At 29.7% G+C, this 16,906-nt stretch overlaps 6 protein-coding genes across 14 annotated transcripts; 3 read left to right on the top strand and 3 right to left on the bottom strand.

Moving 5' to 3' along the window:
- The first annotated feature begins 1,611 nt into the window (after positions 1–1,611).
- LOC105678917 (thiol S-methyltransferase TMT1A-like) lies at positions 1,612–6,693 on the top strand. Of its 6 annotated transcripts, XM_067349554.1 has the most exons (8): positions 1,620–1,789; positions 1,888–2,165; positions 2,349–2,510; positions 2,682–2,937; positions 3,688–3,730; positions 4,287–4,598; positions 4,973–5,232; positions 5,465–6,693. In XM_067349554.1, the coding sequence occupies exons 5-8, from the start codon at positions 3,697–3,699 to the stop codon at positions 5,723–5,725; spliced, it is 867 nt and encodes a 288-aa protein (XP_067205655.1). In that variant the 5' UTR covers positions 1,620–1,789; positions 1,888–2,165; positions 2,349–2,510; positions 2,682–2,937; positions 3,688–3,696; the 3' UTR covers positions 5,726–6,693. The 6 variants fall into 6 exon arrangements, with proteins under 6 accessions (XP_012234058.2, XP_067205655.1, XP_012234064.2 ...); XM_012378635.2 differs by lacking the exon at positions 3,688–3,730 and having other exon boundaries at positions 1,612–1,789; XM_012378641.2 differs by lacking the exons at positions 1,620–1,789; positions 1,888–2,165; positions 2,349–2,510; positions 2,682–2,937; positions 3,688–3,730 and adding an exon at positions 3,869–3,951.
- On the bottom strand, positions 5,642–9,725 carry LOC105678900 (putative leucine-rich repeat-containing protein DDB_G0290503). Of its 4 annotated transcripts, none has more exons than XM_012378607.2 (3): positions 9,539–9,725; positions 9,330–9,464; positions 5,642–9,226 (listed from the first exon to the last, which is right to left on the bottom strand). In XM_012378607.2, exons 1-3 carry the CDS (start codon positions 9,566–9,568, stop codon positions 6,071–6,073), a joined length of 3,321 nt encoding a protein of 1,106 aa, XP_012234030.2. In that variant the 5' UTR covers positions 9,569–9,725; the 3' UTR covers positions 5,642–6,070. The 4 variants fall into 4 exon arrangements, with proteins under 4 accessions (XP_012234030.2, XP_067205635.1, XP_067205637.1 ...); XM_067349534.1 differs by having other exon boundaries at positions 9,330–9,447; positions 9,529–9,724; XM_067349536.1 differs by having other exon boundaries at positions 9,330–9,447; positions 9,539–9,698.
- A 391-nt stretch (positions 9,726–10,116) lies between these two features.
- Positions 10,117–11,801, top strand: Hyls1 (Hyls1 centriolar and ciliogenesis associated). Its single transcript, XM_012378581.2, has 4 exons — positions 10,117–10,400; positions 10,527–11,168; positions 11,248–11,435; positions 11,514–11,801. Exons 1-4 carry the CDS (start codon positions 10,301–10,303, stop codon positions 11,559–11,561), a joined length of 978 nt encoding a protein of 325 aa, XP_012234004.1. The 5' UTR covers positions 10,117–10,300; the 3' UTR covers positions 11,562–11,801.
- mRpL4 (mitochondrial ribosomal protein L4) lies at positions 11,629–12,946 on the bottom strand. The gene is made up of 3 exons (XM_012378582.2): positions 12,641–12,946; positions 12,142–12,550; positions 11,629–11,937 (listed from the first exon to the last, which is right to left on the bottom strand). Exons 1-3 carry the CDS (start codon positions 12,944–12,946, stop codon positions 11,792–11,794), a joined length of 861 nt encoding a protein of 286 aa, XP_012234005.1. The 3' UTR covers positions 11,629–11,791.
- A 442-nt stretch (positions 12,947–13,388) lies between these two features.
- On the top strand, positions 13,389–14,884 carry Adat1 (Adenosine deaminase, tRNA-specific 1). The gene is made up of 3 exons (XM_012378578.2): positions 13,389–14,053; positions 14,122–14,373; positions 14,465–14,884. The coding sequence occupies exons 1-3, from the start codon at positions 13,389–13,391 to the stop codon at positions 14,736–14,738; spliced, it is 1,191 nt and encodes a 396-aa protein (XP_012234001.2). The 3' UTR covers positions 14,739–14,884.
- Rtc1 (RNA terminal phosphate cyclase 1) lies at positions 14,846–16,686 on the bottom strand. Its single transcript, XM_012378579.2, has 7 exons — positions 16,452–16,686; positions 16,050–16,289; positions 15,804–15,970; positions 15,538–15,712; positions 15,300–15,450; positions 15,100–15,204; positions 14,846–15,032 (listed from the first exon to the last, which is right to left on the bottom strand). The coding sequence occupies exons 1-7, from the start codon at positions 16,591–16,593 to the stop codon at positions 14,885–14,887; spliced, it is 1,128 nt and encodes a 375-aa protein (XP_012234002.2). The 5' UTR covers positions 16,594–16,686; the 3' UTR covers positions 14,846–14,884.
- Positions 16,687–16,906: the final 220 nt, after the last annotated feature.

The following is a 16,906-nucleotide window of genomic DNA, read 5'->3' as shown; positions in this document are numbered from 1 at the left end:
GCGCGCGTCGCATGTGACGTCCCTTTGACACGCGACGCCAACTTATTAGTAACGCATGCGGCTAACATATGTCGCTTTTCGTATAGCATCGGCTATTTCAATTTGTTCTAATATCTACGCGCGAGATAATTCATATATTTGTATTATTACGCGATATTATTGCATGCTCATTACAATTGCGCGATATTTTGTATCGCGCGATATATTGATTATTTTTCTAACGCGAGTTTTCTCACACAATAACAAAAAATATTTTTAAAAAGCACACAAAATCGTGTGGAGTTATCGTCGAAAATTGTGCAATAAATTTTGCATGTCACCCATTGCGACTATATTAAATTGAAAGTATTCTCAAAAGCTTCCGCGTTTTTTTGGATATAAAAAATAAAATATATTTGCATTTTAAGCCTTTAGGACACTTGTCTATCTTGTGTCATAACAAATTGTGTGTATTATCACAATTAAATATATATTCAAATAATGAACAAATAATTGTACTCACCAGTTCGAGCATTGTGCAGTCTGCTCCAGTGGCTGCGACAGATTCTGCCATAAACTGTTTCGCATTCACTTCGTTGAAGAATCGATGAATCAACATTGTACGCTATTGTTAATCAACCGACGCACTTGACTTTCGAAAATCACGGATGTGCTTATATCGCAATTTTCCATGCCGCGATAAACAAAACGCAAACAAAGAATCATTGAATACCGAAAATCCGCTTTATACGCTATCGAAAATCAACCGACGCACTTGACTTTTGAAAATCACAAATGTATATCGTAAATTTGCTATCCCGCTATAAACGAAATGCAAACGACATATAACCACACTTTACATCACAAAGTATCCTTGCATATACAGCAAATAATTATTACTTTACATATTCACCGGTTCGTTCGACATTACACGCGTGCATTCAGAGTAACATTTTACAAAAGACTTACGAATTTCCGTCGTAAAATCCCGCAGGAAATATCGCATCACTGCTCCCGAGAAATACTAACGGCACAAAAACTGTAAATGCAACGTAATGTTATAAACTTAGCCATTAGTCAAAATCTATGCTTCGAGAATCGCAATATCGAAATTTTCAAGATATCGATAAAATGTGAAGTAATCACAAATTTTCCATGCCGCGATAAACAAAACGCAAACAAAGTATCAACGAATACTGAAAATTCGCTTTATAAATACGCTATTGAAAATCAACCGACGCACTTGACTTTCGAAAATCACGGATGTATATCGTAAATTTGCTATCCCGCCGTAAACGAAACGCAAACGACACATAACCATACTTTACTGCAAAGTATCCTTGTACATACAGCAAATAATTATCACTTTACATATTCACCGATCCGTTCGACATTACACGCATGCATTCAGAGTAACATTTTACAAAAGATTACGATAATTTCTAAAAGACTTACGTAAAATCCCGTAGGAAATATCGCATCACTGCTCCCGAGAAATACTAACGGCACAAAAACTTTAAATACAACGTAATGTTATAAGCTTAGCCATTAGTCGAAATCTATGCTTCGAGAATCGCAATATCGAAAATCGCAATATCGAAATTTTCAAGATATCGATAAGATGTGAAGTAATCACAGTAATTCTTTAATAGGTTATGGAGAAATTATAGTAATTCTTTAATAGATTATAGAATATATATATATATGAATTAATCATGATGTTTGAACATGCTTTAAGATTATCTGGATGGCAAAAGTAATTATTTCTTTTTTTTTCTACTCGTATTACAAACACTGATCTGAAAAAATGGTAATTTTTCATTTATATTATTAACCTTAAATTTAAGCTATATAATGTCAGAAAAAAAATATTTATACTACATAATGATATTTTACAAAATATTTTAGGCAAATATAAAATTCGAGAAAAATGAGAGAAGTTGCTGCACAATATATCCTAACATAATTGAAAATACTCAAGATTTGGTACTGCTCATATTGCCATAACTGCAGGAAAATGGGATTTATGCAATGTTATAGTATGGTCAATGAAAGAAATGGAACAAAAATTTCACAATTTACATCACATTAAAAAAAATAGAATTCAAAAATAATCTAAAGTATGATCATAACTTGGAAGCACAGGAAAAAAACAAAAATCAAATAGTACAAATGACCTAATACAGGTATTGTAATATAGACAATAAAGGACTTTAAAAGCAGTAGTCAAGAATAATTAAAAAATTTTTAATTTGCATCTACAATTAAGTGTACTAATATCTTTATAATAATAGAATACAAAATAAAACTACAAATACTTTATAAATGTTTAAAAAGTTAAAAAATATATATAAAATAAAATATTTTAGGTGTTTTTATCTATTCAAATATCAAGAGATGTGGCAAAACAGATTTGTGATGTAAATTGCTTTCCAATATACATCAATTCCTTGACAAATGTGGAACTGTTACAGAGCAATCTAACGATAAACAACTTATAATGAATTCAACAAACTGCAATATTCTGATTGGTGAGTGTAATTGTGTTTTCATTCTTTAAATATGTATATATGTAATAACACAATTATAATTATATACAATAACTAATAAAATCCATTTGCTTAAAATTTAGAAAGAAGGAAAATGATAGTCTGTGAACTGTATTGTCTCTAATAACTCTAATACGATTACTGCATTTACAGTGGGGTAGAAACAACCATCAGGCGGGATGTGTTTTATTCCATTCGTAATTCTCTCGAATCAACGAACCACCGTGAAAACGGCCGGCCTTCTCTCCGCCCCAATATCGCAAACAAAACGCCTCTCCACGAACTCGCAAAATGCGCCTCAATGGAATCTGCGCGCGTACGCGCACCGCAGAACGGAGTACACGCATTCGGCCAAGCGGTTCAAAATTGCTTGATCGCGCTTTTTGTTTGTGGTCACTCTTGAAACAAGGTAGGACAAAGAGGTGCTCCCCAGCACCGATATATTTTCGCTTTCATGGAGCATTTTTCTCTCCCTGTCTCTCCATCAGTGGCACCCCTCTCTGTAGCAGGCACGCTCTTTTTCACGTTTCGAAAACTGCAAAAGCATTGTTTCGGTGCTCCTTCGACTCTGCCCGATTACTTATTTTCTTTTTTATGCTGTCGTGCCTAGAGTGAACCACCTCGCAGACAGTATGGTCTGCTTTAAAGCACTATCGGAAATCAACTTCTTTTTATTCAAACTCACTGAAAGAGAGCGACTCACGAATCGCCGATTCCACAGAAAATCATTAATTTCATTGTTATTTCAATGAAATTTCCAATTATATGCACAAATATCTACTATTGTTGTAAAGAATAATTGTTGGATTGCAATAATTATTAGCTTTTAATAAAATAATACATAAATTCAATAATAAGATAAGTTTTTTTTCATAAAGAAAAGTGCTGATCTGTTGCACATTAGCACAAATAAAAAATATGTCCAAGAAGAATAAAGTTTTAATCTTTATCTTATCATGAGCAGTGGCGGATATGATAAATTATTGAAGTTTAAATTTCAATGCCACGGAGTGCCAAAAAACACATAGACCAAATGCATATAGCTTTTGTGATGTTTTTAATCCTTTCAATTTTAAAACTTATGATATTTCACTAAAGAATCATTATGTTAATTAAATTAAATTTAAATATATCTATTTGTATGTCCATTTTTTTTTAGATATAATTTATGATGTATTTCTTTGATGTCAATTTCATTAATAGTAAGTAAATAATAAAATATTCGCTATACATTTTTACTTTATATATTCCTGAATACAATCATTATTAAAAATAAAATTCCAAGAGTTAGAAGTTCAGGCTCTTGAAAACATAGCTCCGTCGTTAATCACGAATGATTTGATATATATTTATACTGTTCAATGCTGTTAAGCAAACAGTCGGACTAGTAGTGCTCTTACGTAAAGAAGTCGTGATCAGAATGGTTGTCGTATATAATCTTAGCATAAATTAATTAAAATTCTCAATAAGTACTAAATATAAAAACTATATATAATATTATTAGTCATAAATATAAAGTTAAGTGTAAAAATGTATGTATAGTTTAATTAATTTTGTCATAATTAATTTTTAACTCGGATTATACATCATTAACCAAGTATACTTATAATAAGATATAGTCATCGTTTTTACGTGAAAAAATGGATTAGTCATTGATGTTTTAAAAAACTATACCTATCTTTTTCGTACTAGTACATGTAATATTGTAAATATAATATAATCTATCGTATGTACTTTAATAATTGGCTCAATTTACAGTGGTTGCTGCTTGGGAACATTACTTTGTTTCAAAAATGAGTAACTATGACTTATGGATACGTGACATACTGACAAGCTATGGCGTGATTACAATGATTATTTTTTGCATCATGATCTGGATAATACAAAAATGGCCTATATGGCGAAAGAACATATACAGAGCTCATCTTCTGGGACTTGAGATGGAATACGCCGAACTGGCCAGTCCGTATAAAGAACACTTATTTAAAGCGCTGCAATGTGTTATCTCCAATGATGAAATGTTGCGATCTATGGGTTGCATTCGCATCCTCGAAATTGGCATTAAAACAGGTATAGATCGGATTTGCATTAATACCCCCTTATAATTTTACATGACGCATTTGAGATATAAAATTAATATTATTGCCTAAATAACTAATTATAGAAAGCTTCTATTTTCAAATTTTATCTTATTTGTTTTCATTCTTTTTTAGAAAACTATCTATATTTTGTAACAAGTAGATCTTTATTCTATAAATAAGTTATTTTTTCTGCAATTCTAAACTCGATGAATGTTTTCTCGTTTCCTTTATTTTTGCAAATGCTTTTATTTCAAAATATGGATAAATAATAATCAATTAATTCTATAACACTTCAAAGCACAATAACTGTACAATTATGCAAAATTTTTTAAATATTTATAATATATAAATAAATTTTATTAGGTGAAAACATACAATTTTATCCAGAGGGTACTCATCTTATTGGTGTCGATTGGAACGTTAAGCTGGGCGAATATCTAGTCAAAGGGAGTCGTTCATGTGAATTTTCTCATGTGATTATTGAACGGTTAATAACAGGCGATGGGAGTTCCTTGAAGGAAGTACCAACAGGATGTGTGGATGTAGTGGTGACAACTAGATCATTGTGTTGCGTAAAATCAATGCAATCTACTCTGCAAGAAATTCGCAGAGTATTAGCTCCGGTAAGAAACTTTGATAAACTCTTTTACATCAAAATATTGCTTTATAAAATTACATTGTAAATAAAATGTTAAATAAAATAATTTGCCAAATTGTGATTATTTAAGGGAAATAAATTAATTTCTTATCTCTTTTTCTCATTTTGTATGTTGTTATTTATATGTTTAATTCTCTTATATAAATAAATTGTAATACGTCAATGTATATACATTTTTTTTTATTATGAATTTTTAGGGTGGAAAATATATTTTCGTGGAACACGTTCCAGAAAAAGAAAGCACTTTCATACGATGGTTGCAAATAGCGTTGACGCAAACTGGCATATGGCCTTCTTTATTTGGCGATTGTCGCTTAGATGCTGATTGTACTGTGGAGATAGAAAACGCAGGTTTTGAAAAAACATCATGGACATTCTTAGCTCTGGAAGGATATGTTACCCATCCAATTTATTTAACTCTTTCTAGACAACATGTGTTTGGTATAGCAACGAGATAAAGAATACATTGATGAAAACATTTATCAATTCTATTTTCTATTAAATTATAATAAATAATATATTTATATGCATAAAATTTATAAAGATAAAATTATGGAGTTACAAAAAATGAAAATATAGATTTTACTCTAACTTTTAATTCTCTTTAACCTTTTGAAATTAGTTGTATTAATATAATTGCTAAACATAATAATTTACGATATTAAGTTAATATTTAAAATTTTTTCTTTATGTATGCTACATGCTAGTTTTAATTTACATTTGATACATTTATGTATTAATCATATTCTTTATTACATTTATTTATTTTGTACAAATATACAGCAAATATTTTTTGGAGAATATTATGAAGACATGCTCGAATCAGAATCGTAATAACTTTTAGTTTGAAATCTTAACAATTTTCTTACCGTAGCACTACCATTTTCCTGCATAGCCACTGAATTCTTAGATTTGTCAGGGATTTGTTTATTTGCTGAGAAATTACTAAGATTATTTTTTCCAAAAGAAGTACTTACAAATGTTTCATTTTCTACAGATGTATCTTGTTTATCATTTATAAAAGAAAGAGATTTATTATTTTTCTTTGTATTATTAATATTACTCCTCAAACTAATATCATTAAATTCTTCATTAGCCAACTGTTTGCTTACTTGAGTTTTTTTATTAGATGGTGACCTCAATAACATATTATATGATCGCTTTGTGATATCACTTTGTGATTCTTCTATGGAAGAATTTGATGAACTTGAAAAATCTATTGTGTATCTATTCCTAGTAGAACCTTTAAAAAGTCTTTCTTTATTAATGTGATTGGAATATCGCGACCTACTTTGCATGGAAGAACTTTTTATTGCTTTACGAAATGTAGTATGACTATTACCTTCTTGAGAATGTAAGGAATCTGTGTAATCTGTGTAATCTGTCTTAGTTTGGAATATAATATTGGTATCATTCTTACAATCTATTTCATTTCTATTTATCACTGTATCTGAATGCCTACTATTATTTACGATAACACTTGAAACAGTTTTGTCTCGCTCTATTAAATTTTCAACAATACTATTATATATTTTCTCTGGTGTAACCTTTTTTGAAGAAAAAATTACTGTATTTAAATTTCTATTATTAACAGTGCTTGTTACATTAAATATTTTGCTATCGATTGGCTTAGAACTTCTTTTTAATCTTTTTGGGGATTTTCGCAAGAATTTAACAAAATCATCTTCATCTGAAGATGTAAAACTTAAAATCGAACATTTATAATTAGCAGAATTTGATTTTACTTTGTCAGAAACTTGATTCTCATGCTCTGAGACAATGTCAGATGTGTCACTTAATTTGTCATTTTTCTTAGATTTAATACACATTTTTAATGAATTATTATCAATTGGAGATTCTATTTTATTATTACGTAGACTTGTATTTTGCGAAATTTCCTTTTTATCAGAATAAAGATTTACATCTGTAATGCTTTTTTTAAGACCTATATTTGTTGGCAATTGTTCCAATACAACTTTAACTTCTCGAAGTTTTATGTTATCTTTATTGTTTGTTTTATATGAATTAGAAAAACACGCTTCTGATTCTCTCAATACTTCTTTTTGCTGAATAGCATCATTTTTATTCAAAATTTGTGACTTTATTGAATCTATACAATTTTCGTTTGTCCTTGATAGTGATATTTTAATTTCTTTAAGATTTAAGCTACCTATCTCATTTGTTCCATATAAATGCATTTGAGATTTATCAAGCACTTTTTTCTGTTTAATATCGTCATCTTTATTTAAAACTTGTGATGTTACCGTTGTATTTATATTTTTGTTTGGCAATAGTGGTAAGCTTTCTAATATATGTAGTTCTTTAGTCTGAATCGTATTGATATCTTTTGAACTTGATAATTTATCAGCCTTCTTTTCTATATCCTTAACAGGGTTATTATCATCAACACTTAATCTTAACTCAAATGAAGAGTCACTCGATTCCTCTTTTTGTGATACATCTTTTCCACATTCGCAAATAAGAATGGTACTTGAGTTACTTGATCTTGATTCAAGATCTTCATTTTTACTATTACACTTTTTGGACGTTTTAACAAAATGTTTGTTATGTACACTATTTTCTTGCATATTGTGATTTTTCTTGACAAAACTTGGTTTATGTTTAAATGAAGATGTAATTCGTTCCAAAAGAACCACTGGGTTTAGATTAAGGGAAGCTAAATCTTGTTTATATATTTCGTCTTTTATAAAACTATTTGTATCATTATTCTCCTGTATCATTTTTCTTTTATAAAATGGACTATTATCTTGCGTATCTGAATTATTGTAGGAGTTTGATAAATTTTGGGAAAAGCTGCTAGTGGAATTATAACTATCTCTATAATTTTTAATAAACTTAGAACATTTTCTTTCACTTCTTCTTTTTTTAAAATCAAGACCCTTTTTATCAAGAAGAGATCTATGTTTGTTTTTGTTTTTACAACTTGAAAATTTAATTTTTCTTGTAATCGTACAATCAGTATCTAAAGCAGGATGTAAACTATGGTTTGTCTGAGATAGTCTATTTGTGTTACGCCTATTGATTAGTGTTAAATCTATAGGAGAGTTCCTACCTGTATATAATTTACGTTGTGATATCATAGTTGTATTATTCTTACTCATTTCTGTCATGATAGTGCTTGCTGATACCTGTTTTACATCGGAAGTATCTCTGTTCATTTCAATTTGAGCTAAAGTGATATTTTCCTTATCATTTCCAGCTAATCGTTGTGATGTCTTATCAAATTGTTGAAAAATAGATGCAATATCATGTATATTTCGTACATCTAATTGCTTTGGACTCAACTTTGATGTATTTATCTTATCTATTTTTTCATGAGATGAATATTGTAAGATATTAGGCTGCAATGTGTCATTAGATATTATTGTGCTTGGTTGAGTATGCACTTTTGATACATGTTCGATAAAAATTTCAGAATTTGGAAGATTAGTGTTAACATTATCATCACTGTAATCACATTGATCACTCCTTGCAATCCTCACATACTCAGTCTTATCATTAGATATAGTTTTTACATCTTTCATATTTTTTGAAGAAATAATGTTAGGACATTTTGCATCTTTTATAATAGCCATTGTATCAATCTTTTTTGTAATATTTGCATTTGATAAGATATAAGCTGCAGTGTCTACAGAACTAGAAGATGAATGGTTCCTACATTCTTGTTCATTATTTTTATCGAATAAAGATGAAGTTTGCTTTAAAGAAATACTTTCTTCCTCACTTGAAGAAATATTTTCTTCCTCACTTAAAGACGATCCGATATCTTCCTTTTCATTTAGAAATGTCTTATAGGGTGGATTACCAGTATTTATCCAATATTGTATCAAAGATGCCGATTTATGCATGCGTATTCGCTGTCCACAACTGTGTTCCTCTTCACTGCTCTCTTCCTCAGGCTCGCCAGTAATAATATTTACTTGTGTATCATCGGATGGCTAAAATATGATGTAAAACATAACATCCATACATAAAGTATTACACATGATAAAGATTCTCAAATCAAAATAATTTGATAAAGGTATTAATAATAATAAATACCTTTTCTGAATATTTATCGAACAAATGATTCCAGGTTTTTTCCCGAACATCCCAGTTGTTTTCCAAAATTTCTTTTGGAATTTCAAGATTAGGATCAAAATTGTTAGTTCCCGTTATCCTGCATAGATAACAATGCTTTTTATAAATAATTAGATATAAATATTAGATAATACATACGGTTATAATCGTATTAATTTACTTTTGGACACCTTGTAAATATGATTGCGAAAGAAAATCATTATTGATGCTTTTTTCCGACATATAACTTTCCATAATGTGTATTTTACGTTATCGCATCAATAAAATCACATAAAATATATACATATATGCAAAACAAACATATAATTGTACAGTAACATGGGGTGCATTCAGAAACTACACTTTCAGTGAATATATAGTATATAGTATATGTGACATAGCATAGACAATAGACAAAACTTTTAAGCCGAGAGCACAAGCTTTTACATAAAGCATAACGCATAAGCATAAGGAAATTGATTGGTCTATATATAAGCATAAGCAAATGCATAAGGAAATGGACCAATCAATTTCCTTATGCTTATGCGTTATGCTTTATGCAAAAGTCTGTGCTCCGGCCAATAGTCTGCATCAGACTATGCAACTTGTTGCAGCAAGTCGCATGCAAGCTAATAAACTACTAAAAATGAACCATACAACACGCAGCATTTCTAGTAATTTACTAGATTGCATGCTGCAACAAGTTGCATAGTTTGTCACCAGTCCCGTCTTACTAGAAATAACCAGAAATTGATTGGTTACGCCATATTGAAACCTGCAATATATATTAGAACACATTTTCATAAGAGAAAAATATTCAAAGAAAGTGTGATGTACGTTTATGTATTTTTACTCTATGGTATACGAATGGGATTTAACGTTCCTCTTATTTGAAAGAGTCAGAAGAAGCATATTACACATTACGATTCAAATTTTTTTATATTGATACAATTATGTCAGAGATTAAAGATGATCCACGAGAAGTTCTTAGTCTTTTAAATTCATTAGGATTCGTTGGCATTACTGCAGCTCAACTAAAAGCTTTTATGAAAGGTAACATTGACTTGTGATGCTTATTACTATTTTACTGCAATAAAATTAATACATATTCACTGTTATATTATTTTTATATGTTTGTTGGACATCTTGTTACAAAGTAACTATAATTTTATTTTTTAGATTTAAAAATATACAGAAAGATAAAAGAACGTGAAAAACAGCAAAGAAAAGAAGAAATTAAAACAAAAATAATTAGCAAGCAACAAGCTGTAATTAAAGAAGTTTATGGACATCAGAATACAGATTATTCTTTAACTAATATTGTTCCTTCCGAATCTTCAAATTCTCTTGACAACGAGCCATTGGTAAAAGTAAGAATAAGATGCATTCCTAAGGAAGAGGATATACAAAAACGAAAACATCCTAAAGCTACTGTAATGAGCTTAGATGAAAGACCATCAACAACAAACTACAAAAAAGATATTCAAATAGCTGAATCTGATAGAATTTATTTTGAACAAAATCGTGTTAAAGCTAAATCTTACTCAAATATTGGGTCCTCCAAAAGTAAAGATAGGCAAGATGTTTCTAAATGTCCAGTAAAAAGTAATTATTTAACAGAAAAATGCAAATATAATTTAAGAATAGAAGAACAAGAGAAACCAGTGATTTCAACACATGAACATCCAGTAAATGAACCAATTTTATCGAATCATATGACTAGACCAAGATCAAAAAGTGTTGCATCAGATCCAACTGGAAATGTGCGTATACAAAGTACCTTATCTGCAAGATCATCCGTTAATTCTGGACAAAAATCATGTGAGTTTTTTATATATATATACAATATATCAAACTTGAAATTTTTAAAGATTTTAAACTATGTTTTCTTTATGTTTAGTTATTCGACCATGGAGATTGCAGCCAGAAGCACAAAAGAATTTTGGTAATAAGAAATGCGACCCTGTTGCTCTTTATCAAAAGTATCAACAAGAATGGAAGCAGATATCTTTTCCTGGAGAAGCAAAGCATTCTAAAATAAGATGGGCTGTACGGGAAAAAATGCTTGGTGCAGATCCGCATCCCTTGGTAAGAGATTTTGAATCATAATAATAATGAATAATTGAAATGTTTGCTACTATTAAAGACTATTTTATATAATTTTAGCCACTTCCAAAAAAATCTGCAAGCATGCCGATATTAAAGCGAAAATAAAGGGTGATAAATTATTTTTAAGAGAATATACGTATAAGAATTTGATTCATTGAATATATGACAATAATTAGATTGTACAAATATATTTTCTTTTATATGACGATCTTATTTAACACATTAGATATTGTTAATACAGATATTTAAAATATGCGTACACACATGAGCAATCTGTATATATGTAAACAGTAATACATGTAACATAAGTTTCTAATTGCATTAAAAACTTTTCTTTAATGTTGACTAAGTTTGAATGGGCGCAATACTTTAGTACTATCTGACCTATGTAAATGATAAAGCAGTTTCTCTTCTATTAACCTGGCTGCTTTTTCTGTAAGTACCAGAGTGTTGTGTTTCAGCATGCTATATACATTTAAACCTATGCATATAAAAAATACACAATATAAATGTCAGAAATATATAGGTATAAATATAATACAATATATATTGGCATACAATTGATTTAAATAATGTACTTTAACAGATTCAAAAATATTTTGCATTCTATATCAAATTTTGAAATTTAATATACATATTACATTAAATTTGTTTAAATATTAAAATTTATAATGCATAAACATACCATAAACAGGCATCAGATTGACATGCTTAATCTGATCAGTTGCTAATGTGATATTTTCAGGCATAATATCATAGCTATCCACAAAAAGAACAGATGGTCCCCAATTTCTCTCGTCTATTAGTTGTTCTATGTAGGAAGGTTCCGATGTTGGAATATCCAATTCCTTAACTATATGAAGATCATCTTGTGCAAGTTTCACTGATAACGTTGATCTAAGACCTGCTACACGGGTGTAAAATGGTAACATATAAAAGTGCGTTGTAGGAGAACGAGGGCCATGTGCTATTCCACCACCTCTCCATAGTGGCGAACGTATACTTCCATGTCGAGCTTTTCCCAATCCTTTCTGTGGCCAAGGCTTTCTACCACCACCTCTGACTTCAGCACGTGTTTTCGTATGCGCATAACACTATAAATAAAAGAAATCGATAGTAATAAATGAATAAAATATATTAATATTTTGCCATATAAAAATAACTGTATTCAATATATTACTCACCACCCAGCGATACATTCTTTGCCATCTTATATTCTCATAAATGATATCAATACGGGGCGCAGCAGCATAAATATGTGGATGTAAAGTAATCAAACCAAGCTTCTTTTCTTGAACAGTATCTAAATTTTCTAACCATACTTCCCGAGGCTTCTGATACAAATTGTTTTCGTCGTCATATTGTATCTTGGATATAGTCGGTGTGAAATCTTCAACCTTTGCTTGATTCTCGACGATTGTACAATATTTTAAACTTTGAAAATTGATTCCTTGCAATTTGTTGATAATTCTCCGAAATATTATTGACATTTTTATTTATAAAAATCAATTTTTGTATTTGAACTGACTGGGAAAATGTTATTTTCTTCGAATTACATTACATGATTCGATAACATTCTTGGTTATCGGTTATTATGTGATTGATACAGATACAGACTTTACGTCGCAGCACGTTGCAGCGGCAGCAAGCGCTAAAAGAAAAGTTAGGTTGTAATATAACCTAATGTGATGTTTGGCACATTTAACGTTAATAATATATTTTACTAAAATATAAATATAAACATTTAAAAATAATAGACTTTATGAGTGACAGATTCAATTACAATCAGTATAGAAATTCATTTATTTTAATCCTATTCAATGTATCTTCCTGTGTTTTCATCGCTGAGCATGTGATGCATAATTTTTATAATTTATTATTATTAGTGAGGTATATAAAAATATATACAAGTAAAATCATGAACATTAGATAATGGAAGACTTTGCAGATAACATAGCTAGCCTTTGCATAGAAAAGTACAATCTTTTAAAAAAAACAGGTAAACCTAATGTTCATGAATGGACTGTCTTATCTGGCATTATTCTAAAAACCGGAGATGGATTATTATCTGTGGTAGCACTTGCTACTGGAACGAAATGTTTAGGAGAATCAGAATTAATAAATAATACACAAGAAGAGATAGGCTCTCGATTGAGTGATTCTCATGCAGAGGTTCTAGCCAGACGGGCATTTATGCGTTACTTATATGATCAGATCGACTTGACTCTGAGCAATTCGGAGAGTGCAGTTTTCTCGCGAAATGACAAAAATAAAATAGAATTAAATAATGGTATATCATTTCACTTTTTTTCGAGTCAGACACTTTGTGGGGATTGTTCCATTTTTCCCAAACAAGAAACCTACGATTATGATATGCCTCCATCAAAGATCAGATGTGTCTCAGAAGATTCTAATGGACGAATTGTAAATTCGTGTTATAAAGATATATATAGAACAGGAGCAAAATGTGTAAAAGAAGAAGAGACACAAGACCCTCACTTGCCTGGTATAAATTATCACATTGTAGGTCCTTTGCGTACTAAACCAGGTAGAGGAGATCCCACAAGTAGTTTATCTTGTTCTGATAAAATGGCAAAGTAAGTTTGAAAATTAACAAGTATAGATATTACATTATCCTTAAACTAATAATATACCTATGTTTAAGATGGCTTATTCTTGGTTTACAAGGATCACTTCTGTCATTGTTAATACCAGCAATAAAGCTGGAAAGCATCACAATTGGAGGCAACTGCCCCTTTTCTCTGGATGCTATGGAACGTGGATTATATAAAAGGTTTGATAATGAAGTGAATAAACCGAAGATTTCTCAAGCAACAATTGCTTTCATGCAAAAAAGAGGACAAGAAAGATCACGTCCTTGTCCAACGAGTATTATATGGTGTGCTGTGAGGAACAGGTATCTAAAATAGTTTTAATATTATAATTTATATTTGAATATTTGATTATTTTCATACAATTTATGAAATTAAATTTTTTTATATATATAGTGCATTAGAAGTGGCAGTTGCAGGCAAAAAACAGGGAGTGACAAAAAAGAAAAAAGCCAATAACTTATTCGTAAGTAGAAAAATGTTTTTACGAATCTTCTTACAAATTTTTGATAAATATCAAGATTATTTCAATGAAATAAAACATCCAAAGAAGATTACATATTATGATTGGAAACAATGGTCAATAATTTATCAAAATAAGTGGAAACAATTAAAACTTGAGTCATTCCATAATTGGCCATGTAAACCAATGCAAAATTTTATACTATAGTTATTTTGTACCAAGTTATTTTATAAATGTGAGACATTTCTAGATATATTTTATATTATAAATTTTAAGTCTATTATGGTATTTTGATATATTAAATGTACAAAAAATATATGTATACTACAATATTATTTACAATTTCTACAAGATTACAAAGTTCGTTTGCTTATATTAGTATAACCTATTCCTAAACAAGTTAAGTGCACTTGTGGTAGTGGTACTTCATCTTCTTCCTTAACTGGTTCTATTTTAAAAACAACTCCAAAGAAATCTCGTAAATCGCGTAAAAATTGTATCCTAAAAATTCACAGTACTTAATTTTTTTTTTTACAATGTGTAAATAAAAAAAGAAAAAGATACTTACATTATTGGAGTTAATGGCCCTACTGTAATTTTACTGACATCTTTTTTGCCAAGAGCCATAAATGCAGCAGTCATACTTTGAAAAGGAGAATCTACACATCCATTTCTACAAATTTGTCAGATTATAAAAGAGTTTAAAAATATTCTTAAATATTTTTAAAGAGTTAAAAGATATTTAAGCAATGCAAATAATTCTTTTACCTATAAATTTCATCTAAAAGTTCCATTGCAGCTTGTTTGCCAAGATCTTCAGGAATACATGGCAATGAACCTGTTGTCATTAATGGTGAGAATGCTTGCCCACTAAAGAATATTTCCTTGTTAGTTTCTGCTGTTAAAGTAACGCCAAAACCTAATATAAACAGATTACAAAAGATAAAATTAATACTGTATATCATAAAGTTATAATAGTAAATATATAAATACAAATCATTTATACCTGGAGATTTTCCACTAGCTGCTCCTTTACAATGATCTGTATGAATGTATACATCTGGTAGAAACTTGAGGAGAACACTTTTCGCTGATTCAATAATACGATTAGCAATTGCTGGAGAAACTCTTATACTGCATGCTGTACCCCTAATACGTTTTACCATTCCACTGTCTTCCAACTATACAAATTGAAAAATAAATTAATAAAATACAATACTAATTAATAATAAAATACTACAAAACTATACAATGCAAAAAATTTATAAATACCTGAATTGTCTTAAGATTTCGACTAATAGGACATTTGAAGTGTATTTCTCCACCGCCTAAAGGTGCTGCCCCTCTTTTACGAATGGTTAATACAACTTCATTATCTCCCGATAGAAATTTTTTCAATATTGGTATAGCAGCTGTTTGTATTCTGTCTACTGTCGGATCTTGTAATAATAATATACAAATTATATATTACTAACCATTAATAATATAAATATTTATCATCAATGTATTATTTAATACCTGTAGTATTATTGGTTACTCCTCTAAGTTTCAGATCAACATTATTTTTACAAAATGGAGCAAGTATCATAATTCCTTCCAAGTAATAGCTAATACCTCTTTGCACACTGCAGTCATGTTCTAATTCACCACCATTCAATAAACCAGGATTATAATATATGCTGGTACCAGTTTCATTTAATTCAATTTTTGTGCCATTAGTAATTTTATCCAACAAACGGATAAAACTAACTTCATATTCTGTTGTAAATAATAAAGCATGGTTACGAAGTTTGTGCGTGTTACTAAATTAATATATTTATTATATATTAATAAACTATATTAAGACAAAAATTCTATTATAATTGTTAATATAATAAGGAATTAATAATAATAATTTATACATGTAATAATTCAACTAACCTCTAAGACCAGGATTGTCATCTTTTGTTCTGATATCTATTATTCTTACTGGCTTCCCAGATAATGTGGATAATACCAAACGATATCTGAGATAATTACTGCCCTCGTATGTAAGTACATTGTTTCTTATTTTGGCTGGCATTTTTTAAACTCCAACAAGCATCATATCATTAATCACGTGTTATATATACAGCAGCATCAAGTGGCATTCTCCTTGTAGTGCATATGGTGTAGGTGTAGAGTGTAGCCATGTGTAGAACAGATAAGGTGCACATGCATGAAATAAATAAGTATACTAGTATCGCCATCACAGGGCATCAATTGTGTATCAAGCAATGTAGTAAAAATTACAAAATAGTGAGTAAATTTACTAGATTGTTGACCAATAAGATCATAGATGTTTTAATAAATTTGCTCACTTCTGTAATTTTCAATTACGTTGCATGATACGCAAT

This window comes from Linepithema humile, chromosome 2, assembly GCF_040581485.1.
Source record: "Linepithema humile isolate Giens D197 chromosome 2, Lhum_UNIL_v1.0, whole genome shotgun sequence".
Taxonomy (NCBI): Eukaryota; Metazoa; Arthropoda; class Insecta; order Hymenoptera; family Formicidae; genus Linepithema; species Linepithema humile.
The sequence above is the reverse complement of the archived record's forward strand: the minus strand, read 5'-3'. Positions and strand labels throughout refer to the sequence as shown.